The sequence below is a fragment of the Hyla sarda genome, chromosome 9 (assembly GCF_029499605.1).
Source record: "Hyla sarda isolate aHylSar1 chromosome 9, aHylSar1.hap1, whole genome shotgun sequence".
In the NCBI taxonomy this organism is placed as follows: domain Eukaryota; kingdom Metazoa; phylum Chordata; class Amphibia; order Anura; family Hylidae; genus Hyla; species Hyla sarda.
Window position 1 is genome coordinate 137,391,814 of NC_079197.1, and position 25,087 is coordinate 137,416,900.

The 25,087-nt window shown below is 44.6% G+C and overlaps 1 protein-coding gene across 1 annotated transcript in view; it reads left to right on the forward strand.

Moving 5' to 3' along the window:
- B9D2 (B9 domain containing 2) overlaps positions 1-21,369 on the forward strand; it is a 51,927-nt gene extending 30,558 nt beyond the window's left edge. The window contains exon 5 of the mRNA XM_056539069.1: positions 21,278-21,369. Within this exon, the coding sequence (XP_056395044.1) occupies positions 21,278-21,358 (81 nt within the window). The 3' untranslated portion in view covers positions 21,359-21,369. The remainder of the gene's footprint in view (positions 1-21,277) is intronic.
- The last annotated feature ends 3,718 nt before the right edge of the window (positions 21,370-25,087 follow it).

A 25,087-nucleotide genomic window follows, 5' to 3' on the forward strand; every position in this document is an offset into this window, starting at 1 on the left:
GGCACCAATATCAGGAGGCTCCACCAATATCATGTAAATCGACCTTTCTCAGACACTTTCATTTTTGGAGAATGGTGACCATCCATCCTGCTAGAAGGTGTTGAGATGTGTCATTTAGGTTACATTCATACTGCACGGAGGACTGTGTGAATCACAACCCAGTACTATTGTTTGAGTCTGGACACGCTTGTATGTGGCAATGCCAGCCAGAAACTGAATGGAAATACTGAGAAATAGCTTGCTGGTGGAAGTAAGCTATCATTTAAAGGGGTACTCCACTGGACAGCGTTCCGAACATTTTGTTCCAAACGTTGTGTGCGCGCTGCGGGGGTCGACCATGCCTCATCGTGACGTCATGCCACACCCCCTCAATGTAAGTCTATGGGAGGGGGCGTCAAGTCCCCTCCCATAGACTTACATTGAGGGGGCGTGGCCAACCCCCACAGCGCGCACACAGCGTTCGGAACTAAATGTTCCTAATGCTGACCAGTGGAGTACCCCTTTTTAGGGCTATCCTGTATGGGGCATATAGGCAGGATCAAGCCTAGGGTCATGGACACTTGGGTTCAGATTTTTTTGGGCACTACATTTTGCCAAAATGAACTTGAGTAAGCCAAAATCCTTCTGGGAAAACGTCTTGTGGACAGATGAGACCAAGATAGAGCTTTTGGTAAAGCCCATCATTCTACTGTTTACCGAAAACGGAATAAGGCCTACAAAGAAAAGAAAACAGTACCTTTTTACACGTTGTGTGCGCACTGCGGGGGTCGACCATGCCCCCTTGTGACGTCATGTTACACCCCTCAATGTAAGTCTATGGGAGGGGGCGTCAAGCCCCCTCCCATAGACTTACATTGAGGGGGCGTGGCCGACCCCCCCCCCCCCCCCCGCAGCGCGCACACAACGTTCGGAAGTAAATGTTCCGAATGCTGGCCAATGGAGTACCCCTTTTTAGGGCTATCCTTTATGGGGCATATAGGTAGGGTTAAACCTAGGGTCATGGACACTTGGGTTCAGATTTTTTTGGGCACTACATTTTGCCAAAATGAACTTGAGTAAGCCAAAATCGTTCTGGGAAAACGTCTTATGAACAAATGAGACCAAGATAGAGCTCTTTGGTAAAGCACATCATTCTACTGTTTACCGAAAATGGAATGAGGCCTACAAAGAAAAGAACACAGTACCTTTTTAGGGCTATCCTGAATGGGGCATATAGGCAGGGTCAAGCCTAGGGTCATGGATACTTGGGTTCAGATTTTTTTGGGCACCTGATGTGGACCCCGAGCTGAGTCTGGACATTGACTGCCACTAACTTTGGCTCCAGCTGTAACGCTGGTCCGCTCTTCAAAAGCTTCAAGTTCTTCTTGTTTCTGGTGCGTAGGCAGACATCTGACGTCACCGGCCGAACACAGAAGCCCACCCCAATAATCCAATGAGGAAGCAGCATAGGCAGCCGTCTCCTGATTGATAGAGCCAAGTGGACAGCACTAATGTTTTCGATGGTGTCAATGCCTTCATTTGGCCAAGCCAAGTACATTTATTTGTCTCAGTTTTGAAGATCTCTTTTTTTTTTATCAGCAAACTTCACTGTCTATTTTGCCTCTTTTTTGTATTTACTTTCCAGCATTACTTTGGGAACCTGGCCGTATGGCTAAATTATTTATTTTTCTTTTTGTGGAGCTGTACCCCCACCCATGTTTTTTTTTTTCTTAGAGTGGTGCTAGCCAATTGTCTGAGACCCTCATTTACCCCATTCCAGAAGCAATCTAAATTTACTATTGCCCTAAACCACCAGGAAGTTTATAATTAACCATTTAACTACCCTAGACCACCACGGAATTTAAAGGGGTATTCCAGTTCCAGTTATACAGATTTGTAAATGGCTTCTAGCCTTCCTGTACTTAGTAGCTGCATTATTTCACCCAGCCTGAGGTGAGTGAGTGTTATGGTCCCATTCGATATGAGGCCACCTCTGCGTGGTGGATGAGGGGACACGTTTTGATCAAAACGTGCGCTAAGAGCCTCCATTTTGTTGACCAAGTGTGCTGCTGCCATTTTCTTTTTTTACGTGTTTTGTATTAGCCACAGCAGCGTGCACCCGTGTATTGGGTTTAGGTGCTGGCTACATTTTTGTTTTTACTTAGTAGCTGCTACATGCCCTGAAGGAAGTCATGTAGTCTTTCCAGTCCGACACTGTGCTCTCTGCTGCCACTCCTGTCTGTGTAAGGAACTGTGTGCAGAGCAGGTTTGTTATGGGGATTTGATCCTGCTCTGGACAGTTTCTGACACAAGCAGAGGTGGCAGCAGGGAGCACCGTGTCTGACATCCAGACCACAGGCAAGCGATGCAGATGAAAGCGGCATTGGCTAGCACCGGGATCCAGGGCAAGTGCGCAGACTTCCTGGTGCTTGTGATGGCCAGCAATTACGTCCTTCCCTCCCCACTCCCGGTCAGGTAGGTATTAACAATAATGTCCCTGATATAGCAGATCAACGCCAAGAGAAGACTAAACAAATAATCCATAGAAACAAGCGTATAGCAATCAAATAATGTCTTTATTGAACATATATGCAAAACATACACACAGTCATGGCCGTAAATGTTGGCAGCCCTGAATTTTTTCAAGAAAATGAAGTATTTCTCACAGAAAAGAATTGCAGTAACACATGTTTTGCTATACACATGTTTATTCCCTTTGTGTGTATTGGAACCAAACCAAAAAAGGGAGGAAAAAAAGCAAATTGGACATAATGTTACACCAAACTCCAAAAATGGTCTGGACAAAATTATTGGCACCCTTTCAAAATTGTGGAGAAATAAGATTGTTTCAAGTATGTGATGCTCCTTTAAACTCACCCCGGGCAAGTAACAGATGTGGGCAATATTAAAATCACACCTGAAAGCTGATAAAAAGGAGAGAAGTTCACTTTGTCTTTGCATTCTGTGTTTGTGTTTGCCACACTAAGCATGGACAACAGAAAGAGGAGAAGAGAACTGTCTGAGGACTTGAGAACCAAAATTGTGGAAAAATATAAACAATCTCAAGGTTACATGTCCATCTCCAGAGATCTAGATTTGCCTTTGTCCACAGTGCGCAACATGATCAAGAAGTTTGCAACCCATGACTCTGTAGCTAATCTCCCTGGGTGTGGACGGAAGAGAAAAATTGACGAAAGGTGTCAACGCAGGATAGTCCAGATGGTGAATAACCAGCCCCAAACAAGTTCCAAAGATATTCAAGCTGTCCTGCAGGCTCAGGGAGCATCAGTGTCAGCACGCACAATCTGTCGACAACATTTAAATGAAATGAAACTCTATGGAGGAGACCCAGGAGGACCCCACTGCTGACACAGAGACATAAAAAAGGAAGACTACATTTTGCCAAAATGAACTTGAGTAAGCCAAAATCCTTCTGGGAAAACGTCTTGTGGACAGATGAGACCAAGATAGAGCTTTTTGGTAAAGCACATCATTCTACTGTTTACCGAAAACAGAATGAGGCCTACAAAGAAAAGAACACAGTACTTACAGTGAAATCTGGTGGAGGTTCAATGATGTTTTGGGGTTGTTTTGCTGCCTCTGGCACTGGGTGCCTTGAATGTGTACAAGACATCATGAAATCTGAGGATTACCAACAAATTTTGGGTCGCACTGTACAGCCCAGTGTTAGAAAGCTGGGTTTGCGTTCGAGATCTTGGGTCTTTCAGCAGGACATTGACCCCAAACATATGTCAAAAAGCCCCCAGAAATGGATGGCAACAAAGCGCTGGAGAATTCTGAAGTGGCAGCAATGAGTCCAGATCTCAATCCCATTGAACTTTTTTTTTTTTTTAAATCAACTGGTGCCAGAAAGTTAAACAGATTTGTAAATTACTTCTATTAAAAAAATCCTAATCCTTCCAGTACTTTTTAGGGGCTGTATACTACAGAGGAAATGCTTTTCTTTTTGGATTTCTCTTCTGTTACGACCACAGTGCTCTCTGCTGACCTCTGCTGTCCATTTTAGGAATGGTCCAGAGCAGCATATGTTTGCTATGAGGATTTTCTCCTGCTCTGGGCAGTTCCTAAAATGGACAGCAGAGGTCAGTAGAGAGCACTGTGGTCGTGACAGAAGATAAAATCCAAAAAGAAAAATATTTCCTCTGTAGTATACAGCAGCTTATAAGTATTGGAAGGATTAAGATTTTTAATAGAAATAATTTACAAATCTGTTTAACTTTCTGGACCAATTGGTTTAAAAAAAAAAAGTTTACCAAGGGAGTACCCCTTTAAAATTGCTGTTGGTAAAAGGCGCCTTCCAATAAGAGAGACCTGAAGCAGTTTGCAAAGGAAGAGTGGTCCAACATTCCGGCTGAGAGGTGTAAGAAGCTTATTGATGGTTATAGGAAGAGACTGATTTCAGTTATTTTTTCCAAAGGGTGTGCAACCAAATATTAAGTTAAGGGTGCCAATAATTTTGTCCAGACCATTTTTGGAGTTTGGTGACATTATGTCCAATTTGCTTTTTTTCCCTCCTTTTTTTGGTTTAGTTCCAATACACACAAAGGGAATAAACATGTGTATAGCAAAACATGTGTTACTGCAATCCTTTTCTGTGAGAAATACTTCATTTTCTTGAAAAATTTCAGGGGTGCCAACATTTATGGCCATGCCTGTATGTCTAAAATCATTAAAATGCTGAGAGGTATAAGATAGGTGATACAAAATGCTTCTGGTAAGAACTGACTAGTACATAGAGGCTAAGCACACGGCATACAAACTAATAGTGCAAATAAGCAATAGTAAACAGAGTAAGGGTGGGTTCACACTACGTTTTGTCCCATACGGGAGCGCATACGGTAGGGGGGAGCTAAAAGCTCGTGCTCCCGTATGTTACCGTATGCGCTCCCGTATGTCATTCATTTCAATGAGCCGACCAGAGTGAAACGTTCGGTCCGGTCGGCTCATTTTTGCGCCGTATGCGCTTTTACAACCGGACCTAAAACCGTGGTTGACCACAGTTTTAGGTCCGGTTGTAAAAGCGCATACGGCGCAAAAATGAGCCGACCGGACCGAACGTTTCACTTCGGTCGGCTCATTGAAATGAATGACATACGGGAGCGCATACGGTCACATACGGGAGCGCGAGGTTTTAGCTCCCCCCTGCCGTATGCGCTCCCGTATGGGACAAAACGTAGTGTGAACCCAGCCTTACAAAGTATACATGGATGGATAGTACAGTGGCAAAGTGCATTAAAGATACAAGTCACAAGGTCAGAATAAATGGGAATAAACACAGAGTATGCATCATACAGTGATAAAGATCATTCCCACAGTGGGAGCATAAAATGTGCAAACCTCCACGACCCAACGTTTCGCTCCAAGGCTTCATCCGGGGCGTGGTCATGGAACAAACAACCCTCCTTAATATATGGTGACACATCCAATGAACAATAGATTCCCTGGACATCTGATACATAAAGTAACGCCTACAATATATCACGTGACGAGGAGAGACAAAAGTCTCCCTGAAACAGGTTATAATAGGTCAATATAGAGAGAGGCCATGCCCCTAGGTAAGTCATGTGATCATGAACTACAAAATGCCATATGCATCCAATAAATCTGATGAAACATACCCTGATGCCTGGTCACCGTTCACCTCATACATAGCGGAAGATCTGCAGCCGCCCGTGGGGGAAGCGGGAACATGTGAGAAGGAGGAAATGTGCTCTCTCTGTAAGGCCGGGTTCACGCCACGTTTTTGCAATACAGTTCCTGTATACGTTTTCTATGTGAAAACCGTACAGAACCGTATTGGAAACCGTATGCCAAAAGATGCATCAGTTTGTGTCCGTTTTGCACCCTGTACGGTTTTGTCAGTTTTTTTTATTTACCCAAAACCGTAGTCTACCACGGTTTTAGGTCCGGTTGAAAAACTGTATTAAACCTTATACGTTTTTTTTTTAACATGGGAGTCAATGGGAACTGTACAGAACCGTATGTGCATACAGTTCCATCCGGTTTGCATCATACGGTTTTTGACTTTGCACAGTTTTTTTTCTTGGAATTTCAATCAAACAAGTAAAACTTTATTCAAAATGGAGTGAAAAGTTAAAAACGTATACGTTTTTTTCTTAAAAAAACGGATGCAACCGGATGTCATTTTTCAAACTGTATACGGTTTTTAACTGTATACGGGTTAAAATTTGTGCACACGTTTTGATACAGTTTAGTCCAGTTTTGAGGAATCCGTTTTTCCTCAAAAACCTGATACGGGAAACTGTATTGCAAAAACGTGGTGTGAACCCAGCCTATGTCTGTTTTGCATATATATTCAATAAAGACTTTATTTGATCGCTCTACGCTTGTTTCTTTGGATTATTTGTTCGGTCAGGTAGGTAGTTGCGTCCTAGGCGTATGCCTACCCTTCCTAACCCTTGTCCCTGACCTGCATGATAGGGATGGGGGATGAAGGAGGCATGCATGCTGAACATCAGCTTCTATGACTCTTGACTTTAACCACTTAAAGGGGTACTCCGCCCCTAGCATCTTATCCCCTATCCAAAGGATAGGGGATAAGATGCTAGGGGAGGAGTACCCCTTTAAGGACACAGGCAATTTTATTTTTTGCACTTTTGTTTTTTCCTCCTCGCCTTCTAAAAATCATAACTCTTTTATATTTTCATCCACAGACTAGTATGAGGGCTTGTTTTTTTGAGCGACCAGTTGTCCTTTGTAATGACATCACTCATTTTACCATAAAATGTATGGCACAACCAAAAAAAATACTATTTGTGTGGGGAAATAAAAAAAAAGAAAAGCAATTTTACAAATTTTGGAAGGTTTCGTTTTTACGCTGTACACTTTACGGTAAGAATGATGTGTCTTTATTCTGTGTCAGTGTAAAATGATATCCATGACTACATACTTTTCTATTAATGCACTGCTTAACCCCTTAAGGACTCAGCCCATTTTGGCCTTAAGGACTCAGACAATTTAATTTTTACGTTTTCATTTTTTCCTCCTCGCCTTCTAAAAATCATAACTCTTTTATATTTTCATCCACAGACTAGAATGAGGGCTTGTTTTTTGCGCGACCAGTTGTCCTTTGTAATGACATAACTCATTATATCATAAAATGTATGGCGCAACCAAAGAACACTATTTTTGTGGGGAAATTAAAATGAAAAACGCAATTTAGCTAATTTTGGAAGGTTTCGTTTTCACGCCGTACATTACCGTATGGTAAAAATGACGTGTGTTCTTTATTCTGAGGGTCAATATGATTAAAATGATACCCATTATTACATACTTTTCTATTCTTGTTGTGCTTAAAAAAAATCACAAACTTTTTTACCAAATTAGTACGTTTATAATCCCTTTATTTTGATGACCTCTAACTTTTTAATTTTTCCGTATAAGCGGCGGTATGGGGGCTCATTTTTTGCGCCATGATCTGTACTTTTTTTTTATATCACATTTGCATATAAAAAACTTTTAATAAATTTTTTATAATTTTTTTTAAAATAAAATGTATTAAAAAAGTAGCAATTTTGGACTTTTTTTTTTTTCGTTCACGCCGTTCACCGTACGGGATCATTAACATTTTATTTTAATAGTTCGGACATTTACGCACGCGACGATACCAAATATGTCTATAAAAAAAAATTACGCTTATTGGGGGTAAAATAGGAAAAACGGACGTTTTACTTTTTTATTGGGGGAGGGGATTTTTCACTTTTTTTTTACTTTTACTTTTACATTTTTTTTTACACTTGAATAGTCCCCATAGGGGACTATTCATAGCAATACCATGATTGCTAATACTGATCTGTTCTATGTATAGGACATAGAACAGATCAGTGTTATCGGCGATCTTCTGCTCTGGTCTGCTCGATCTCAGACCAGAGCAGGAGACGCCGGGAGCCGGACGGAGGAAGGTAAGGGGACCTCCGTGCGGCGTTCTGTATGATCGGATCCCCACAGCAGCGCTGCGGGCGATCCGATCATTCATTCAAATCGCGCACTGCCGCAGATGCCGGGATCTGTATTGATCCCGGCACCTGAGGGGTTAATGGCGGACGCCCGTGAGATCACGGGCGTCGGCCATTGCCGGCGGGTCCCTGGCTGCGATCAGCAGCCGGGATCAGCCGCGCATGACACGGGCATCGCTCCGATGCCCGCGGTTATGCACAGGACGTAAATGTACGTCCTGGTGCGTTAAGTACCACCGCACCAGGACGTACATTTACATCCTGCGTCCTTAAGGGGTTAAAGGGGTTATCCAGGAAAAAATTTTTTTTTTTATATATCAACTGGTTCCAGAAAGTTAAACAGATTTGTAAATTACTTCTATTAAAAAAATCTTAATCCTTTCAGTACTTATGAGCTTCTGAAGTTAAAGGAGTAGTCCAGTGGTGACTCAGTGGTGAGCAACTTATCCCCTATCCTAAGGATAAGTTGCAGATCGCGGGGGGGTCTGACCGCTGGGGCCCCCTGCGATCTCCTGTACCGAGCCCCGACAGCCCAGGGGAAGGGGGTGTGTTGACCTCCGCACGAGGCGGCGGCCGACACGCCCCCTCAATACAACTCTATGGCAGAGCCGAAGCGCTGCCTTCGGCAATCTCCGGCTCTGCCATTGAGATGTATTGAGGGGGCGTGTCGGCCGCCGCCTCGTGCGGGGGTCGACACCCGCTATCTGGGCGGAGAGCCGGGGCCCCGTACAGAGAGATCGCAGGGGGCCCCAGCGGTCGGACCCCCCGCGATCTCAAACTTATCCCCTATCCTTAGGATAGGGGATAAGTTTTTCACCACTGAACTACCCCTTTAAGGTTGTTCTTTTCTGTCTAAGTAATCTCTGATGACACGTGTCTTGGGAAACGCCCAGTTTAGAAGAAAATTCCCATAGCAAACCTCTTCTAAACTGGGCGGTTCCCGAGACACGTGTCATCAGAGATTACTTAGACAGAAAAGAACAACCTTAACTTCAGAAGCTCATAAGTATTGAAAGGATTAAGATTTTTTAATAGAAATAATTTACAAATCTGTTTGACTTTCTGGAGCCAGTTGATATATAAAAAAAAAGTTTACCGGAGAGTATTTTTTGGAGTGTTTTTGCTTTTCCTCCATTATTTTTCTCACCTTATTTACTATTGTGTCGCAAGTGTCGGGTATTTTCTGTCACACGGAATATTGTTTGGTCGCACAAACTAGGCGAGTAAAACCAGGGTTAAAAATTTTTTTTTTTTCAATGCAGACTTGGAGACCCTATTGAGAAGAGAGGACGTTTGTAGAAAATGACTATGTTCAAAGCAATAACAATCAAAATATCCATCACTTGTCAAAATTTATTTAAAAGTTTACACAAATAGTCTAATTTACTCGGGAACATGCCCCATTTCGTTGAAAACACGCCCACTTGGTGGGTTTTACTAAACACTCGGAGAGTTTTCAAAACAGAGTGTTTTTTTGGTCGCAAACAGTGTCGCATAGGTCATGCGACTGAAAATTTGGCACAAAACCCGACAAAAAGACTCGGGTTCACGTTAGTAAATGAGGGCCCCTATGTTTAAAATCTTTTTATTTTGACGACCTATAACTCTCATTTTTCTGTATACGCGGCGGTATGAGGGCTCATTTTTTGTGCCGTGACCTGTACTTTTTATCGATACCACACATTTGCGTATATAAAAATGTAAAAAAAAATTAGATAAAAAAATTTTGGTAATAAAATGTGACAAAAAAGCTTACATTTTTTACATTTTTTTTTTATTTTACGTCTACGCCGTTCACCATACGGGATCATTAACATTATATTTTGACAGTTCGGACATTTATCCACACGGCAATACCAAATATGTCTATACATTTTATTCATCTTTATATGCTTTTTAGGGGTAAATTGGGAAAAAGGGACTATTTACATTTTTATATTTTTTACACTTTTTATGTCCCCATAGGGGCCTGTCTATAGCAATCATTTGATTACTAATACTGTTTAGTGGTATGCATAGGGCATAGCACTGATCAGTGTTATCGGCAATGTTCTGCACTGGTCTGCTCGATCTCAGACCAGAGCAGAAGACCCCTGGAGGTGGCCGGAGGCAGGTTAGGGGACCTCCGGCCGCCATGCTGGATGATCAGATTGGACAATCCGATCATCCATTTTAAGTGCCGCACTGGCGCAGATGCTGTGATCTGTATTGATCACAGCATCTGAGGGGCTAATGGCGGACATCAGTACAATTGCTGATGTCCACCATTACCTGCTGCGCAGGTTCCGGTGCTCTCATTATGTATAGGACGTAAATGTATGTCCTGGTGCGTTAAGTACCAGGGCATCAGGACATACATTTACGTCCTATGATGTTAAGGGGTTAAACTTGATTTTATAGCTTTGAAAACAGTCATCTTCTAAGAGACAGGTACCATTTGTTTAATCTACCAGCTATCTGCCCATGTATATAGCTCTAAGCATGATATAGAATTGACAGATTCCCATTAGATTTACAATAGAAATAGTCTATTGTAGGGTCCTACGCTGATCATTTCTATAAACTGCCCCTGACTGCATTGCTATAGGGCAATCATCATCCGAGGAATGAACTTCACAGGTAGGTAATGTGTATAGTCATAAAGACCAGTCACCATAAGGATAACCTACATAGATGAACAAACCTACATGGAAGATGAAGAATCAGCCTTGTGGGTGGAAATGGCCAGGCTATACAACCCAACTAATCCATGTATCCTGTCTCTGTGTGCCATGGGTGTTATAGCAGTCACATAGTATGTCAGCTGATTATTATTTGCATCTATAATTAGATAGAAAACCCAGTAGGAAATCCTTTCAGTGCCGTGCTCAGCCTCCCTGTATGATTCCATTACTCGCTCAGGCCTTCTTGCTTGACTAATTACTCCGTCGGTAATTTTTGGGAATCTCCAGTCAGCTGAATAAATGCGCACACCAGTTAACAATGGGGCGCCCATTACTGAGAGGTGGGGTGTAGATTCTGGACTCTAATTAGTCTTCCTTATGTGATTCCCAGCAGCTCCCCGTGGAGTCCCACATTCTTCACGTCAGCCCGTCACCACTAATCACTGTCATCATTCTTCACTGTAACAAGTCAGCCAATCCAGTTTCTGTCAGAAGCCTATGGTTTGTTTCATTCCTGAGGAGTTGTGTATTGGTATTGGGAACTCTAAATATAGATTGTCAGTTGACATGTCCATGGCCGGTCTCAGGTTGGATGATGTTCTGTGCATTTCTTCTATTGATGCACCTTATGAAGTGCGTCATAAAAACTGTCCCAGGTTAAACCACCTCAAAGGACAAGGGGGCACTCCCTCCATCTGGAGAAAAAAAAGGTTTAGTTGAATTTATGGAACGGGCTACCTCAAGAACTGGTCAAAGCAGGATCAGTTGAGAGCTTCAAAACAGGGTTAGATACATTCTAGAACAATATAACATTAATTCTTATGCAGAAATATAAAATCACATCCATTCTCCTTCGTCCAACCATACCCCTTCCCTTCAATTCCTTGGTTGAACTTGATGGACATATGTCTTTTTTCAACTGTACTTACTATGTAACCGTATAATGCTAATATAATAAAATGATACAGTGTACAAATGTAAGGTCCTATACACATTACATGATTCGCCTACATTATACATATATGGTGGATAATAATAGCCATAATAGAAAATAAACAGTCAACAATGTATATATATAGGCCAACATTTATCATTGTCTTCAGACAGTTTTTTGTGTCTAGAAAAGGCGCAAAAAAGGCTCAAGCAGGGTTTATTTGCGCCTTTTTTTGCGGCTTTTGATTTTCACATTTCTGCTGATTTTGAGTTTTAATCCACTGATTTTGGCAATACACTTGATATGGACGGGTTTTATGAACTGCGCCTTTTTGTGAAAAGGCCCAAGAAATGCCCAAAGCCACTGAAAAGTCTCTAAAACTACACCAGCCCAGACTTAGCTTAGCTTTTTGGTGTATGTGAAGAGAGAAATTTCTGAAAATGTGACCTGCACAAAATATATCAAATGCTCTGTGACCATTTAATAAATTTGGCGCTCCTACACATTACCAGCAGTAACACTCACGTTTCTGTAGACAGGAACTCTGGTGTATGTGGATCCGCTGGACCTGTGTGGCAGATGACTTGGACTATGCCAGGGAGCGGAGTCTAAGGGGCCGCTGGTCTTCACCAGAGCCCGCCGCAAAGCAGGATGGGCTTGCAGCTGCTGGCGACACCCAGGTTGCTACCCCTGGCACAGCTCGACCACACAGGTGGCTGAGGAGATGTGAGGCACAGAAGGGATGAGACAACTCGTAGTAAGGATAACAGTAGGTCAGGGCAGGCGGCACAGTAGCATAGTCAGGACGTAGCAGAAGTTCAGTAGGCAGGCGGCAGAGAAGCAAGGTCAAGATACAAGAGCAGGAGATCTGGTACATGGCAAGGCAATACAATGGAGCGCTTTCACTAGGCACAAGGCAATAAAGATCCGGTAGAGAACTGAGGAGGGTGGAGGAATATATCAACAAGACACAGGTAGTTACACTAATGAGCGTACTGGCCCTTTAAATCTTAACGCTCCGGCGCGCACACCCTAAGGGACGGGGACACGCACGCCGGAGCAGAGAGGCGGAAGCAGAGGCAGGGGAAACACCCAGAGAGTGATGGACTGGGGCTCACATGCGGGTGCGCCCCGTAATGCGAGTCCCAGCCCCGTCGGCAGCAGAAGGTAAGGGGACCATGTGCTCACGGCCAGCGTGTGAGGCCAGAGCGCATAGCGTAACAGTACCCCCCCCCCTTTGGTCTCCCCTCCTTTTGAGAGAGAGGAAACTCCTTAGAAGGTCACGGTCCAGGATATTCTCCTCAGGTTCCCAAGATCTCTCCTCAGGACCGTAACCCTCCCAGTCGACCAAAAAAAATTGTTTACCTTTCACAGTTTTTGCAGCAAGAATCTGTTTGTAGACATCAGATGAGCCGGAGACAGGTGTTGGGACAGGATTCTTCTGAGAAAACCGGTTTACGACAAGAGGCTTGAGGAGAGAGACGTGGAAGGAATTGGGAATACGTAATGTAGCAGGTAGACAGAGTTTGTAGGAGACAGAATTGATTTGTTGTAGAATCTGGAAGGGACCAAGATAGCAGGGACCGAGCTTGTAACGGGATTTTGAAGCGGATGTATTTGGATGAAAGCCACACCATGTCACCAGGAGAGAAGAACGGAGGAGGTCTTCTACCTTTATCCGCTTGCGTGAAGAAGCCTGGGACAATGACTGTCGGGTCCGTTAGATGGTGGAGAAGTCACAGACCAGCTCATCAACAGCAGGCACACAGGAGGAGACAGGGAGAGGAAGAGGAGGACGGAGATGGAGTCCATAGACAACAAAAAAGGGAGACGACCTCGTGGACTCAGAATCCTTAAGATTATATGAGAATTCAGTCCAGGGGAGAAGGTCGACCCAATCATCTTGGCGAGCTGAAACAAAATGCCGAAGATAAGTCTCAAGGATTTGATTGACCCTTTCCACCTGACCATTGGACTGAGGGTGCTAGGCCGAGGAGAAGTCCAGATTGATGTCCAGACGGTTACAAACGGCTCGCCAGAACTTAGAGACAAACTGCACACTTTGATCCGAAACGATATGCTGTGGAAGACCATAGAAACGAAAGACATGCGTCAAGAAGTACTTCGCCAGCTGCGGAGCAGAAGGAAGACCTGGTAGAGGAATGAAATGAGCCATCTTGGAAAGCCGATCTACCACAACCCAGATGACAGTGTTATTATGGGAAGGTGGCAGATCGGTGATGAAATCCATGGTGATATGGGACCAGGGAGTCTCTGGAATGGGTAAAGGCTGTAAGAGTCCTGCAGGTCTTTGCCGAGGAGTTTTGTCACGGGCACAAGTTACACAGGACCGAACAAAATCAGATACATCACGTTCAAGATGGGGCCACCAGTAGTGCCGGGAAATAAGAAGTAGGGTCTTGCGTATTCCAGGATGGCATCAGCCTCCAACGCAAAGGGCCTCTCCGGATCAGGTCTTGTAAGCACGGGAGCAGAGGCAAACGCAGACTTTAAACGGGAGAAGGCCTCTTCAGCCTCTTGAGGCCAAGGCTTAGGATTGGATGCCTTTTTAGTGAGAGCCACAATAGGAGCAACCAAGGATGAAAAATGTGGGATAAGCTGACGATAATAGTTAGCGAACCCCAGAAAGCGTTGAATTGCACGTAGGCCCGAGAGATGAGGCCAATCCAAAACTGCAGATAACTTATCTGGATCCATCTGCAGGCCCTGATGAGAGACAATGTAGCAGATCTGGAGTCCAAAAATGCTGTAGCGCTGAAAGAAGACTTGGCTGAAGCAAAGACTAGTACAGGAATAGTTAAGCGTGGAGAGGTAGTATTCACACCCAGGGACGCCTCTCCCTCATACCCTAGGTGCAGACGAACAGTACAGTCCTTGAGAAAGTGCTCCGGGCTAGCACAGTACAAACACAAATTCTCATTGTGTCGTCGTGACCGCTCCTGCTGCGTAAGACGAGGATGATCTCCTTGTATAACCTCTTTGGCAAGTGGTGCAAGAGACAGAAGAGGAGAACATTGGGACACAGGTGTCAGGTGGGCAGATTCCCTCTCAAAGTGCAATTCCTCCTGTCTTTCGGCAAAACGCACATCGATGAGTGTGGCCAAGTGGATAAGTTCAGTCAAAGAAGATGGAGGATCTCGTGCTGCAAGGGCATCTTTAATCCTGCTTGACAGTCCTTTTTTAAATGTAATGCAGAGAGAGACTTCAACGGGGGTGCCGGATTTGAGAGGCGCAGGTCACAGGACAATCAAGGTAGGTAAAAGCAAGGGTAGTTTATTCTCCCAGCATGTCTCTCTGCATGCTGGGAGAATAAACTACCCTTGCTTTTACCTACCTTGATTGTCCTGTGACCTGCGCCTCTCAAAGCCGGCACCCCCGTTGAAGTCTCTCTCTGCATTACCTCCTGTTCTGCCGGCTTGGCTGCGGACACTTTATGCGCTCACCATTGTTGTGTATGGGGGTACACAACAACACCAGGTGAGCCTCCTTGTCAGTATATACCTCTCCACCTCACAGGTCTCCCATTTATCACACCATGGAGCGCTGTATCTTTTGTCTTTTCTCGTTACCTTTTTTAAATGTGGCACACAAGGCCTCTTCATTCCAGGCAAGTTCAGAGGCTAGAATGCGGAACTGAACTGCGTAGTCACCAACGGTAGAATTCCCTTGACAGAGGTTCAGCAACGCCGTCTCAGCTGAAGAGGCATGTGCGGGTTCCTCAAGGACGCTGCAAAATTCTGCCAAGATTGCCGACAAATTGGAGGATACTGGATCACCACGGTCCCAAAGGGGTATAGCCTGAGCCAGGGCTTTTCCAGAAAGTAGACTAATGGCAAAAGCCACCTTACCACGTTCCGTCGGAAACAGTTCAGACATGAGCTCCAAATGCATGGAGCACTGTGTAACAAAGCCTCTGCATGACTTGTAATCCCCATCATACTTGGAAGGCAAAGGCAGGTGCAGCTGGGAGCCAGGAGAGACTGCAGGAGCTGGAGGAGGGAGTGGGCCAGATTGAGGTACCTGCTGCTGTTGCAAGGCCAAAAGCTGTTGCATCATGGCTGCAAGTTGGGAAAATTGCTGCGCCTGTCGGGACAACTGCTGTGAGTGACGTATCACAACGGAGGAAAGATCCGCAACTTCAGACAGGGGTTCCTCAGCGGCATCCATGGCCGGATCTTACTGTAACACTCACGTTTCTGTAGACAGGAACTCCGGTGTATGTGGATCCGCTGGACCTGTGTGGCAGATGGCTCGGACCGTGCCAGGGAGCGGAGTCTAAGGTGCCGCTGGTCTTCACCAGAGCCCGGCTGCAAAGTAGGATGGGCTTGCAGCTGCAGGCGACACCCAGGTCGCTACGCCTGGCACGGCTCGACCACACAGGCGGCTGAGGAGATGCGAGGCACAGGAGGGATGAGGCAACTCATAGTCAGGATAGCAGTAGGTCAGGGCAGGCGGCAGAGTAGAGTGGTCGGGACGTAGCAGAAGTTCAGTAGGCAGGCGGCAGAGAAGCAAGGTCAAGGTCACAAGAGCAGGAGATCTGGTACACGACAAGGCAATACAGTAACCCCCCGACATGCGATGGCCCTTACATATGATCAAATCGACATACAATGCTTTTATATGTCGGGGCCATCGCATTAACTGCTATCCGACAGCGCAAAATGCTTAAGCTGCTGTCTGATAGCAGTCTAAGCATCCCTGGCAGGTTCACATACCTATTCCCGCTGCTCCGGGTCCACTTCGCGATCCTCCGGTGTCTTCTGCATCTTCACCTGGGTCCGGGCCTTGCTTTCTGGCGTCGTTATTACGTCACTACGCACGCCGCGCCGGCGCAGCAGCGTAATAACGTCACCAGAAAGCGAGGCCCGGACCCTGCAGAAGATGCGGAAGAAGCCGGAGGATCGCGAAGAAGACACCGGAGCAGCGGGACAGCATCGGGAGCCCCTGGGACAGCAACGGGAGCGGTGAGAACCTGGTCCGGAGCGGCGGGGACAGGTGAGTACAGCTTCCTATACTTTACATTGCACGGATCCCTCAACATACGATGGATTCGACAAACGATGGGTCGTTTGGAACGAATTACCATCATATGTTGAGGAACCACTACTATGGAACGCTTTCACTAGGCACAAGACAACAAAGATCCGTCAGAGAACTGAGGAGGGTGGAGGAATATATCAACAAGGGATGGGGACATGCGTGCTGGAGCAGAGAGGTGGAAGCAGAGGCAGGGGAAACACCCGGAGAGTGATGGACTGGGGCTCGCATGCGGGTGCGTCCCGCAATGCGAGTCCCAGCCCCGTCAGCAGCAGAAGGTAAGGGGACCATGCGCTCACGGGCAGCGTGTAAGGCCAGAGCGCAAAGCGTAACACCAGCACACAAAAAAAGGTGTAGAAAAATGCTTCACCTACAATGATAAATGCCAGCCAGAGTCCAATTGTAAAAAGAAGTATATGATAAAGCATTATTGTCATTACAATTTTTTGACATGTTTGCACTCCCTGAAGTACTGCCTCCTTCCAATACTGCTGCCCTAAACGCAGGACTATGTATGCCTAATGGCAAATACAGCCCTGCCTCCTGGTACTTTATACTCACTGGCCACTTTATTAGGTACACCTTGCTAGTCCCGGGTTGGGACCCTCTCTTCTTTTAAACTGTCTGTATTCCTCAATACAAAAGTCAGTCCACAGACTATCACACTGTCACAAGACTGTGTGCACAATGTCTGCCAGGTCCCAAATGATGTCTTTATTCCACGTGGCATACTTTCTACAAGATGCTGGAAACATTCCTCAAAGATTTTGGTCCATATGGACATGATGACATCACACAGTTGTGGAAGATTTGTTGGCTGCACATCCATAATGCAAATCTCCTGTTCTACCACATCCCAAAGGTGATCTATTTGATTAAGATCTGGTGACTGTGGAGGCCATTGGAGTCCAGGTCCTGTTCAAGAAACCTGTTATCCTGTAGGAAGAAGCCATTACAAGACCGACAGTGGTTATAAAGGGATGGACATGATCAGCAACAATACTCAGGCTGTTGTGTTTAAACCATGCTCAATCGGTACTAAGGGGCCCAAAGTAAGCCAGGAAAATGTCCCCCACACCATTAAACCTCCACCAGCCTACAATGTTAATACAAGGCAGGATGGATCCATGCTTTCATGTTGTTTACGCCAAATTCTGACCCTGCCATCTGAATGTCACAGCTGGAATCAAGACTCATCAGACCAGGCAATGTTTTTCCAGACTTCCATTGTCCAATCTTGGTGAGCATGTGCCAGTTCTAGCTTCTGTTTCATATTCTTATCTAGCAGCACCTAGTGTGGTCTTCAGCTGCTGTAGCCTATCTGCTTCAGGTTTGTACGTCTTATGCATTCAGAGATGGTATTCTACATACCTTAGTTGTGACAAGTAATTATTTGAGTTACTATTGCCTTTCTGTCATCTCAAACCAGTCAGCCTATTCTCCTCAAACATCAACAAGGCATTTTCATCCACACAGTTGCCGCTCACTGGATATTTTCTCTTTTTTTTTGGATAGTTGTGTGTGAAAATCCCAGTAGCTCAGCAATTTCTAAAATACTCAGGCCTTCCCGTCTACCTATCCCTACTATAAATAAAGAACAATAGCAGTTACCTGTGGCCTTGTGCTTTATATAGTCATGGAGCTACTAAGTAGCATCTAATATTCTTAGTGGACTGTAATCTCTGGCAGTCAGGGCATGATGAGAGTTGTAGTTACACATTGCTATTATGCAAACCAAAGCCATGTATCATTATTTAGTAATACTATAAAGCACACTGTAACCCTAACTGCATGGGTACTTAGTATTACTATAGAAAGCTGTGTGATCAGAATCAGTGCTCGGATACTTCGTATCACTATTCAGAGTAACATGTGGGTCATAGTGTTGATCAGGAACCGGTGAGTCCCGTCTGGCTGGGAAAGGAAGTGTCTGGATCTCTCTCCTCTAGAGCAGGACAAACATTTCCGTCTGTCTGAGCTACAACCTGTTATTATGTAGCTGGTGCAGTTAATCATATTTCTACTGACCACTTGTCAGACGCAGGGTCGTCCCTTCCATGAACAGGTTAGTCAGTGTGGGGGATTACTGATATGAGAGAGCATTCACTTATGTGGTCGGGGTGACCACTTCACATGATATGTGTCACTTGCTGCTACTGTTTTTAATTTTAACATTTTTTTTTTTGCCCATAGAGTCACCATACAAATATGGACATAGCAGTGTATTGTAAACTAGTGCGGCCTGTAAACAAGTATTCATCACATCTTCCACTTAGGGATAACTAATTTTCCCTAACAAAACAAAAATAAGAGGAACTAAAAAGGTGACACATACAGAAGCAAACTATGATTGTGTCCCTCCCACTGGAGGTTATCTCCATACAGATGGGACGTTACTTGAACTTTGGATTAACCCATTAGAGTACCAAATGGTCCTTAGGTGGGCCAACAGAAAAATATCTTTTGTTAAGCCCCTGACATTTCCATATTTAAAATCTTTAAAAGGAAGAATTGCGGTGCGTATGGTACTGTGGCAATGAAAGATTGTTTGAACCATATTTACAACAATCACTTAGTATGATGGTGGAATGTATACCAACATCTGGAGATTTGTCTCTGGTTCAATGCACCAGAAATAGAAAATGTTCCATTAGAACTAACTTATTTTACAATAGTAAAAGGTGCTACTATGGCACTGCGATAGTATAAATGGGGAGCCGGTCCACAGACTATTGGATAATATTAGAAAAATCAATCACGATGGTGCTCTGGTATCGAGTACAGTCCAGTAAACAGTTGTATAGAGAAAGGAAAAAATACGGCAACTCACCGTCTTCGTTTTTCTTGCTTTATTGCATGAATAAATACTCACATAAAAACATAGGGAGAGGGAAGGAGCAAGAGGCAACAAGCTCCGTTTCACACTTCAAGAGTGCTTCTTCCGGCCATCTGAAACGGAACTTGTTGCCTCTTCCCCCCCGCTCCTTCCCTCTCCCTATGTTTCACACTTGGCCGGAAGAAGCACTCTTGAAGTGTGAAACGGAGCTTGTTGCCTCTTCCCCCCCCCCCCCCGCTCCTTCCCTCTCCCTATGTTTCACACTTGGCCGGAAGAAGCACTCTTGAAGTGTGAAACGGAGCTTGTTGCGTCTTTTTGCTTCTTGCGTATTTCCTGCTGCTGCCGTAAATTTTGCACAGTGTGAAATACAAGTGGGAACGCACCCTAAATGATCTTTATTCACTTTTTTTTTTCCACTTTTTTTTTTGCAGTGTTATAGCTCCCATAGGGGCCTATAATACTGCACACACTGATCTTTTACATCGATCACTGGTTTCTCATAGAAAACCAGTGATCGAGGATTCTGCTGCTTGACTGCTCATGCCTGGATATCAGGCACTGAGCAGTCATTTGGCGATCGACAACGCAGGAGGCAGGTAAGGACCCTCCTAGGGTCCTACAGCTGTTCGGGATGCCGTGATTTCACCGCAGAAGTCCCGAACAGCCCACTGAGCTAACCGGCAGTACTTTACTTTCACTTTAGACGCTGCGACTGAAGAGTTAATAGCGCACGGCACCGCGATCAGTGCAGCATGCTATTAACCACGGGCCCGACCCGCTATGACGGGTTATAGATAGGGAGCGGACTCAGGGCGTACAGGTACGCCCTGAGTCCGTAAGTGGTTAAGTGCTTTGCCTGTGGGGTTAGTTTAGGGAGCCACTCATATCAGGCGCCCCTTGACGTGGCGAGTGGGCTTTCACGTTTTGAGCAAAAGCTACACCAACAGTCTGTTAGTTTTTTAAATTATGCTGAGAAGCAATTAGATAATTCTACAAGTTGTGGATGTGTGGCCATCTTCTGTTTCTCTATTTGTGAGTAACGACTGAATTTAAATGGTCACTCTCATTAAAACTTATTTTTGCTATTGCACTCCTTATGGTAAATAAAAAATCTTTCTAGTATACTTTGTTTAAAAAAAATGAAGTTTTCTATGTTTTATTTGTTTAACCCCTTAAGGACTCAGCGTTTTTCCATTTTTGCATTTTCATTTTTTCCTCATCACCTTCTAAAAATCATAACACTTTAAATTTTGCACATAAAATTCCATATTATGGCTTATTTTTTGCACCCCCAATTCTACTTTGCAGTGACATTAGTCATTTTACCAAAAAATCCACAGCGAAACGGAAAAAAAATCATTGTGCAACAAAATTTAAGAAAAAATTTCATTTTGTAACTTATGGGGGCTTCCGTTTCTACGCAGTGCATTTATCGGTAAAAATGACACCTTCTCTTCATTCTGTAGGTCTATACGGTTAAAATGATCCCCTACTTATATAGGTTGGATATTGTCATACTTCTGAAAAAAATCATAATCATGCAGGAAAATGTATACGTTTAAAATTGTCTTCTGACCCCTATAACTTTTGTTTCCGCGTACAGGCCGATATGAGGACTAATTTTTTGCGCCATGTTCTCAAGTTTTTATCGGTACCATTTTTGCATTGATCGGCCTTTTTGATCGCTTTTTATAAATTATTTTCTGATATAAAAAGTGACCAAAAATACGCTATTTTGGACTTTGGAATTTTTTTGCGCGTACGCCATTGACCGTGCAGTTTAATTAACGATATATTTTTATGAAAATAGAAGTATTCCGGCTCTATCCCTGGTCTGGATCTCGAGCAAGGAGAAGGTGTGGACCTCACCCAGAACAATGAAAATAAATGAAGTAAACTCCAGCTTGGTTCAGGAACATGTGGCTTTATTCACATCAACGAGGCAACAGGTACAGGGAGGAAGTGACGCGTTTCGGCCAGGTGCTGGCCTTAGTCGTATATATATATATTTTTATAGTTGGGAAATTTACGCATGCGACGATACCACATATGCTTATTTTTATTTTTATTTACACAGTTTTTTTTTTTATGGGAAAAGGGGGGTGATTCAAACTTTTATTAGGGAAGGGGTTAAATGACCTTTGTTAATTTTTTTTTCACTTTTTTTTGCAGCAGCCTAGAAGCTGGGACCGACCCGGTGTGACCCCGTTTTAAACACCAGGACCGGGCTCAGGGCATACGGGTATGCCCTGAGTCCTTAAGAGGTTAAAAAAGCTGCCACTAGGTGTCTCCCTACTTGCCCAGAGCACATTTTCCCCCATCTCTTGCACAGACTTTGGACTCCTGCTGGCCTGGCAGAAGTCCAAAATCAGGAAATGCAGTCTGGAGTGCTGGTGGTGGTGGTGGTGGGGTGGGGGAGCAGCCTTAGCCAATCATAGCTCATCTCACACTGAACTGCTCTGAGCTGTGTGTAGCAGAGTGAGGAAGGTAGTTCTCCCCTGTATGGCTTCAGATGATGTCACTCCTGCTGGGGAACGCCCCTTCCCAGTCTTTGAATCTGACTGAGACTGAGCAGAAAATACAGAAAAATATGAAGGTAGAAAACTGAAAGAAAATAAAGGCAGGGGGTGGTTTATCATGATGGGGGCAGTGAACTGGGAGGATTATAACATTTAACAAGATCATGAGAGGTACTCTTTAAGTGACTGGTTATCCCATCAAATTGGTTCAGTAGATGTACTTATTATTTACTTATTATTGCCATGGAGAAATAGTTTACTGTGGGTCAGCCCTTAGTTGTAGAATTGTGGGCTGGGGGCATAGAGTGTTGTGTACAACATAAGCTCCTCATAGCTACTGGTAAAACAGATGTGTCTCACATACCTCAGGTTACTCTTGTAAAGAATTAGGTTAGGTTCTACTTGCTAAAACATGCTGCCCAAACAAGCCTCTTCACATTGCAATAACATACAGTAAATATTTACCACTCATAATTGTTACTCTCCCTAATGTCTTACAAGTGCATCACACTTCATTACTCAGCATGTCTAACCAATAATTACTTTCACTGCCTAATACACCTGATCTCTGGACCTGACAAAGATATCATTATTCCTCCTTTGCAGATAAGATTGGGTAAATATGTCATACTGAGTGTAGAGCTCAAAAAAATAAAGGGAACACTAAGATAACACATCCTAGATCTGAATGAATAAACTAATCGTATGAAATACTTTCGTCTTTACATAGTTGAATGTGCTGACAACAAAAGCACACAAAAATTATCAATGGAAATCAAATTTATCAACCCATGGAGGTCTGGATATGGAGTCACACTCAAAATCAAAGCGGAAAACCACACTACAGGCTGATCCAACTTTATGTAATGTCCTTAATACAAGTCCCAATGAGGCTCAGTAGTGTGTGTGGCCTCCACGTGCCCGTATGACCTCCCTACAATGCCTGGGCATGCTCCTGATGAGGTGGGGGATGGTCTCCTGAGGGATGTCCTCCCAGACCTGGACTAAAGCATCCGACAACTCCTGGACAGTCTGGTGCAACGTGGCGTTGGTGGATAGAGCGAGACATGAGGTCCCAGATGTGCTCAATCGGATTCAGGTCTGGGGAACAGGCGGGCCAGTCCATAGCATGAATGCCTTCCTCTTGCAGGAACTGTGGACATACTCCAGCCACATGAGGTCTAGCATTTACTTGCATTCGGAGGAACCCAGGGCCAACCGCACCAGCATATGGTCTCACAAGGGGTCTGAGGATCTCATCTCGGTACCTAATGGCAGTCAGGCTACCTCTGGCAAGCACATGGAGGGCTGTGCGGCCCCCCTAAGAAATGCCACCCCACACCATTACTGACCCACCGCCAAGCCGGTCATGCTGGAGGATGTTGCAGGCAGCAGAACGTTCTCCACGACATCTCCAGACTCATGTCTGTCACATGTGCTCAATTTGAACCTGCTTTCATCTGTGAAGAGCACAGGACGCCAGTGGTGAATTTGCCAATCTTGGCGTTCTCTGGCAATTGCCAAACGTCCTGCACGGTGTTGGGCTGTAAGCACAACCCCCACCTGTGGACGTCGGGCCCTCATACCACCCTCATGGAATCTGTTTCTGACCGTTTGAGTGGACACATGCACATTTGTGGCCTGCTGGAGTCCTTTTGCAGGGCTCTGGCAGTGCTCCTTCTTGCACAAAGGCGGAGGTAGCGGTCCTGCTGCTGGGTTGTTGCCCTTCTCCACCTCTTCTGATGTACTGGCCTGTCTCCTGGTAGCGCCTCCATGCTCTGGACACTACGCTGACAGACACAGCAAACCTTCTTGTCACAGCTCGCATTGATGTGCCATCCTGGATGAGCTGCATTACCTGAGCCACTTGTGTAGGTTTTAGACTCTGTCTCATGCTACCACTAGAGAAAGCACTGCCAGCATTCAAAACATCAGCCAGGAAGCGTAGGAACTAAGAAGTGGTCTGTGGTCACCACCTACAGAACCACTCCTTTATTGGGGATGTCTTCCACCTTTTGTCTGTTCCATTTGCACAACAGCATGTGAAATTGATTGTCAATCAGTGTTCTTCTTGAGTGGACAGTGTGATTTCACAGAAGTGTCATTGACTTGGAGTTACATTGTGTTGTGTAAGTGTTCCCTTTATTTTTTGAGCAGTGTATATTGCTTATAACGCTAGACTCCAGAACACACTGCTTTGACATGATAAACTCTACTCTGTGGCCTACATGCAAATCAGCCAGCAGGACCTTTCCAGTCCTCAATTCCATCAGGACAATTACCTTCTTCTCTTACACATCCTATGTCAATCCCATAGATGGAGCCGTAATCCCATTAGCGTTACAGATAGACTAGGGTGCAGAGTTTAAAGGATCCCTTGGTTTCTCCTTTTAACCTCTGTGAGGAAATTAGGGCTTTTGTATAAAGAAATTAAGACATTCCAAGACAGTTCTGGGGGATTCTTATTCCCAGGTCTCATTCCCCAGAACATGAAGTTACCTGTTTTTATCTATCTTGATATCTGGGAAGGCTGCAGACCGGACCCTGTGTCCTCCATATGACCATTCCATTGTTGTGTATGGTTGACACAACCACCTGTGGTAAGCGATGTTCCGTTTCCTTACCCAGTGGCCGGTGATTCTTCACCATTGGATCACCTTTTTCTTATTGCAAGTGCTGGAAAAGTAGAGGGGGAAGAATTGGGTTGCACAGTTGTCCAGTGTGACAGATTCGTAGGGCCATGGCCTTTAGAAGAAACCTGGTGTGGGAGCAAGGAGCAGTGAGCCAGAGAAGCCACCTTATTAAGAGCTGACTGAGAGGCCATCACTTGCTGCTGGGAAGTTGTAGTTCATTTGCAGATAACCTATTAGATAGGCCATGATAAACGCATTCTGTGGTTTATGCTTGAGCTCTGAACTTTTATTGACTGAAAACAATTAAACCAATAATTTAAAATCTTTACAATAAGATATAATGCCCTCTCTACTTTGGCTGTGGCTGTCTTCTCTCCCAAACTCATTATACTCCTTATTAACTCTTGATTTCTCCAGTACTTCTCTCCCCAGGTGTTTTAGCCCACTCCTCCTAGTCAAGGCCATCAA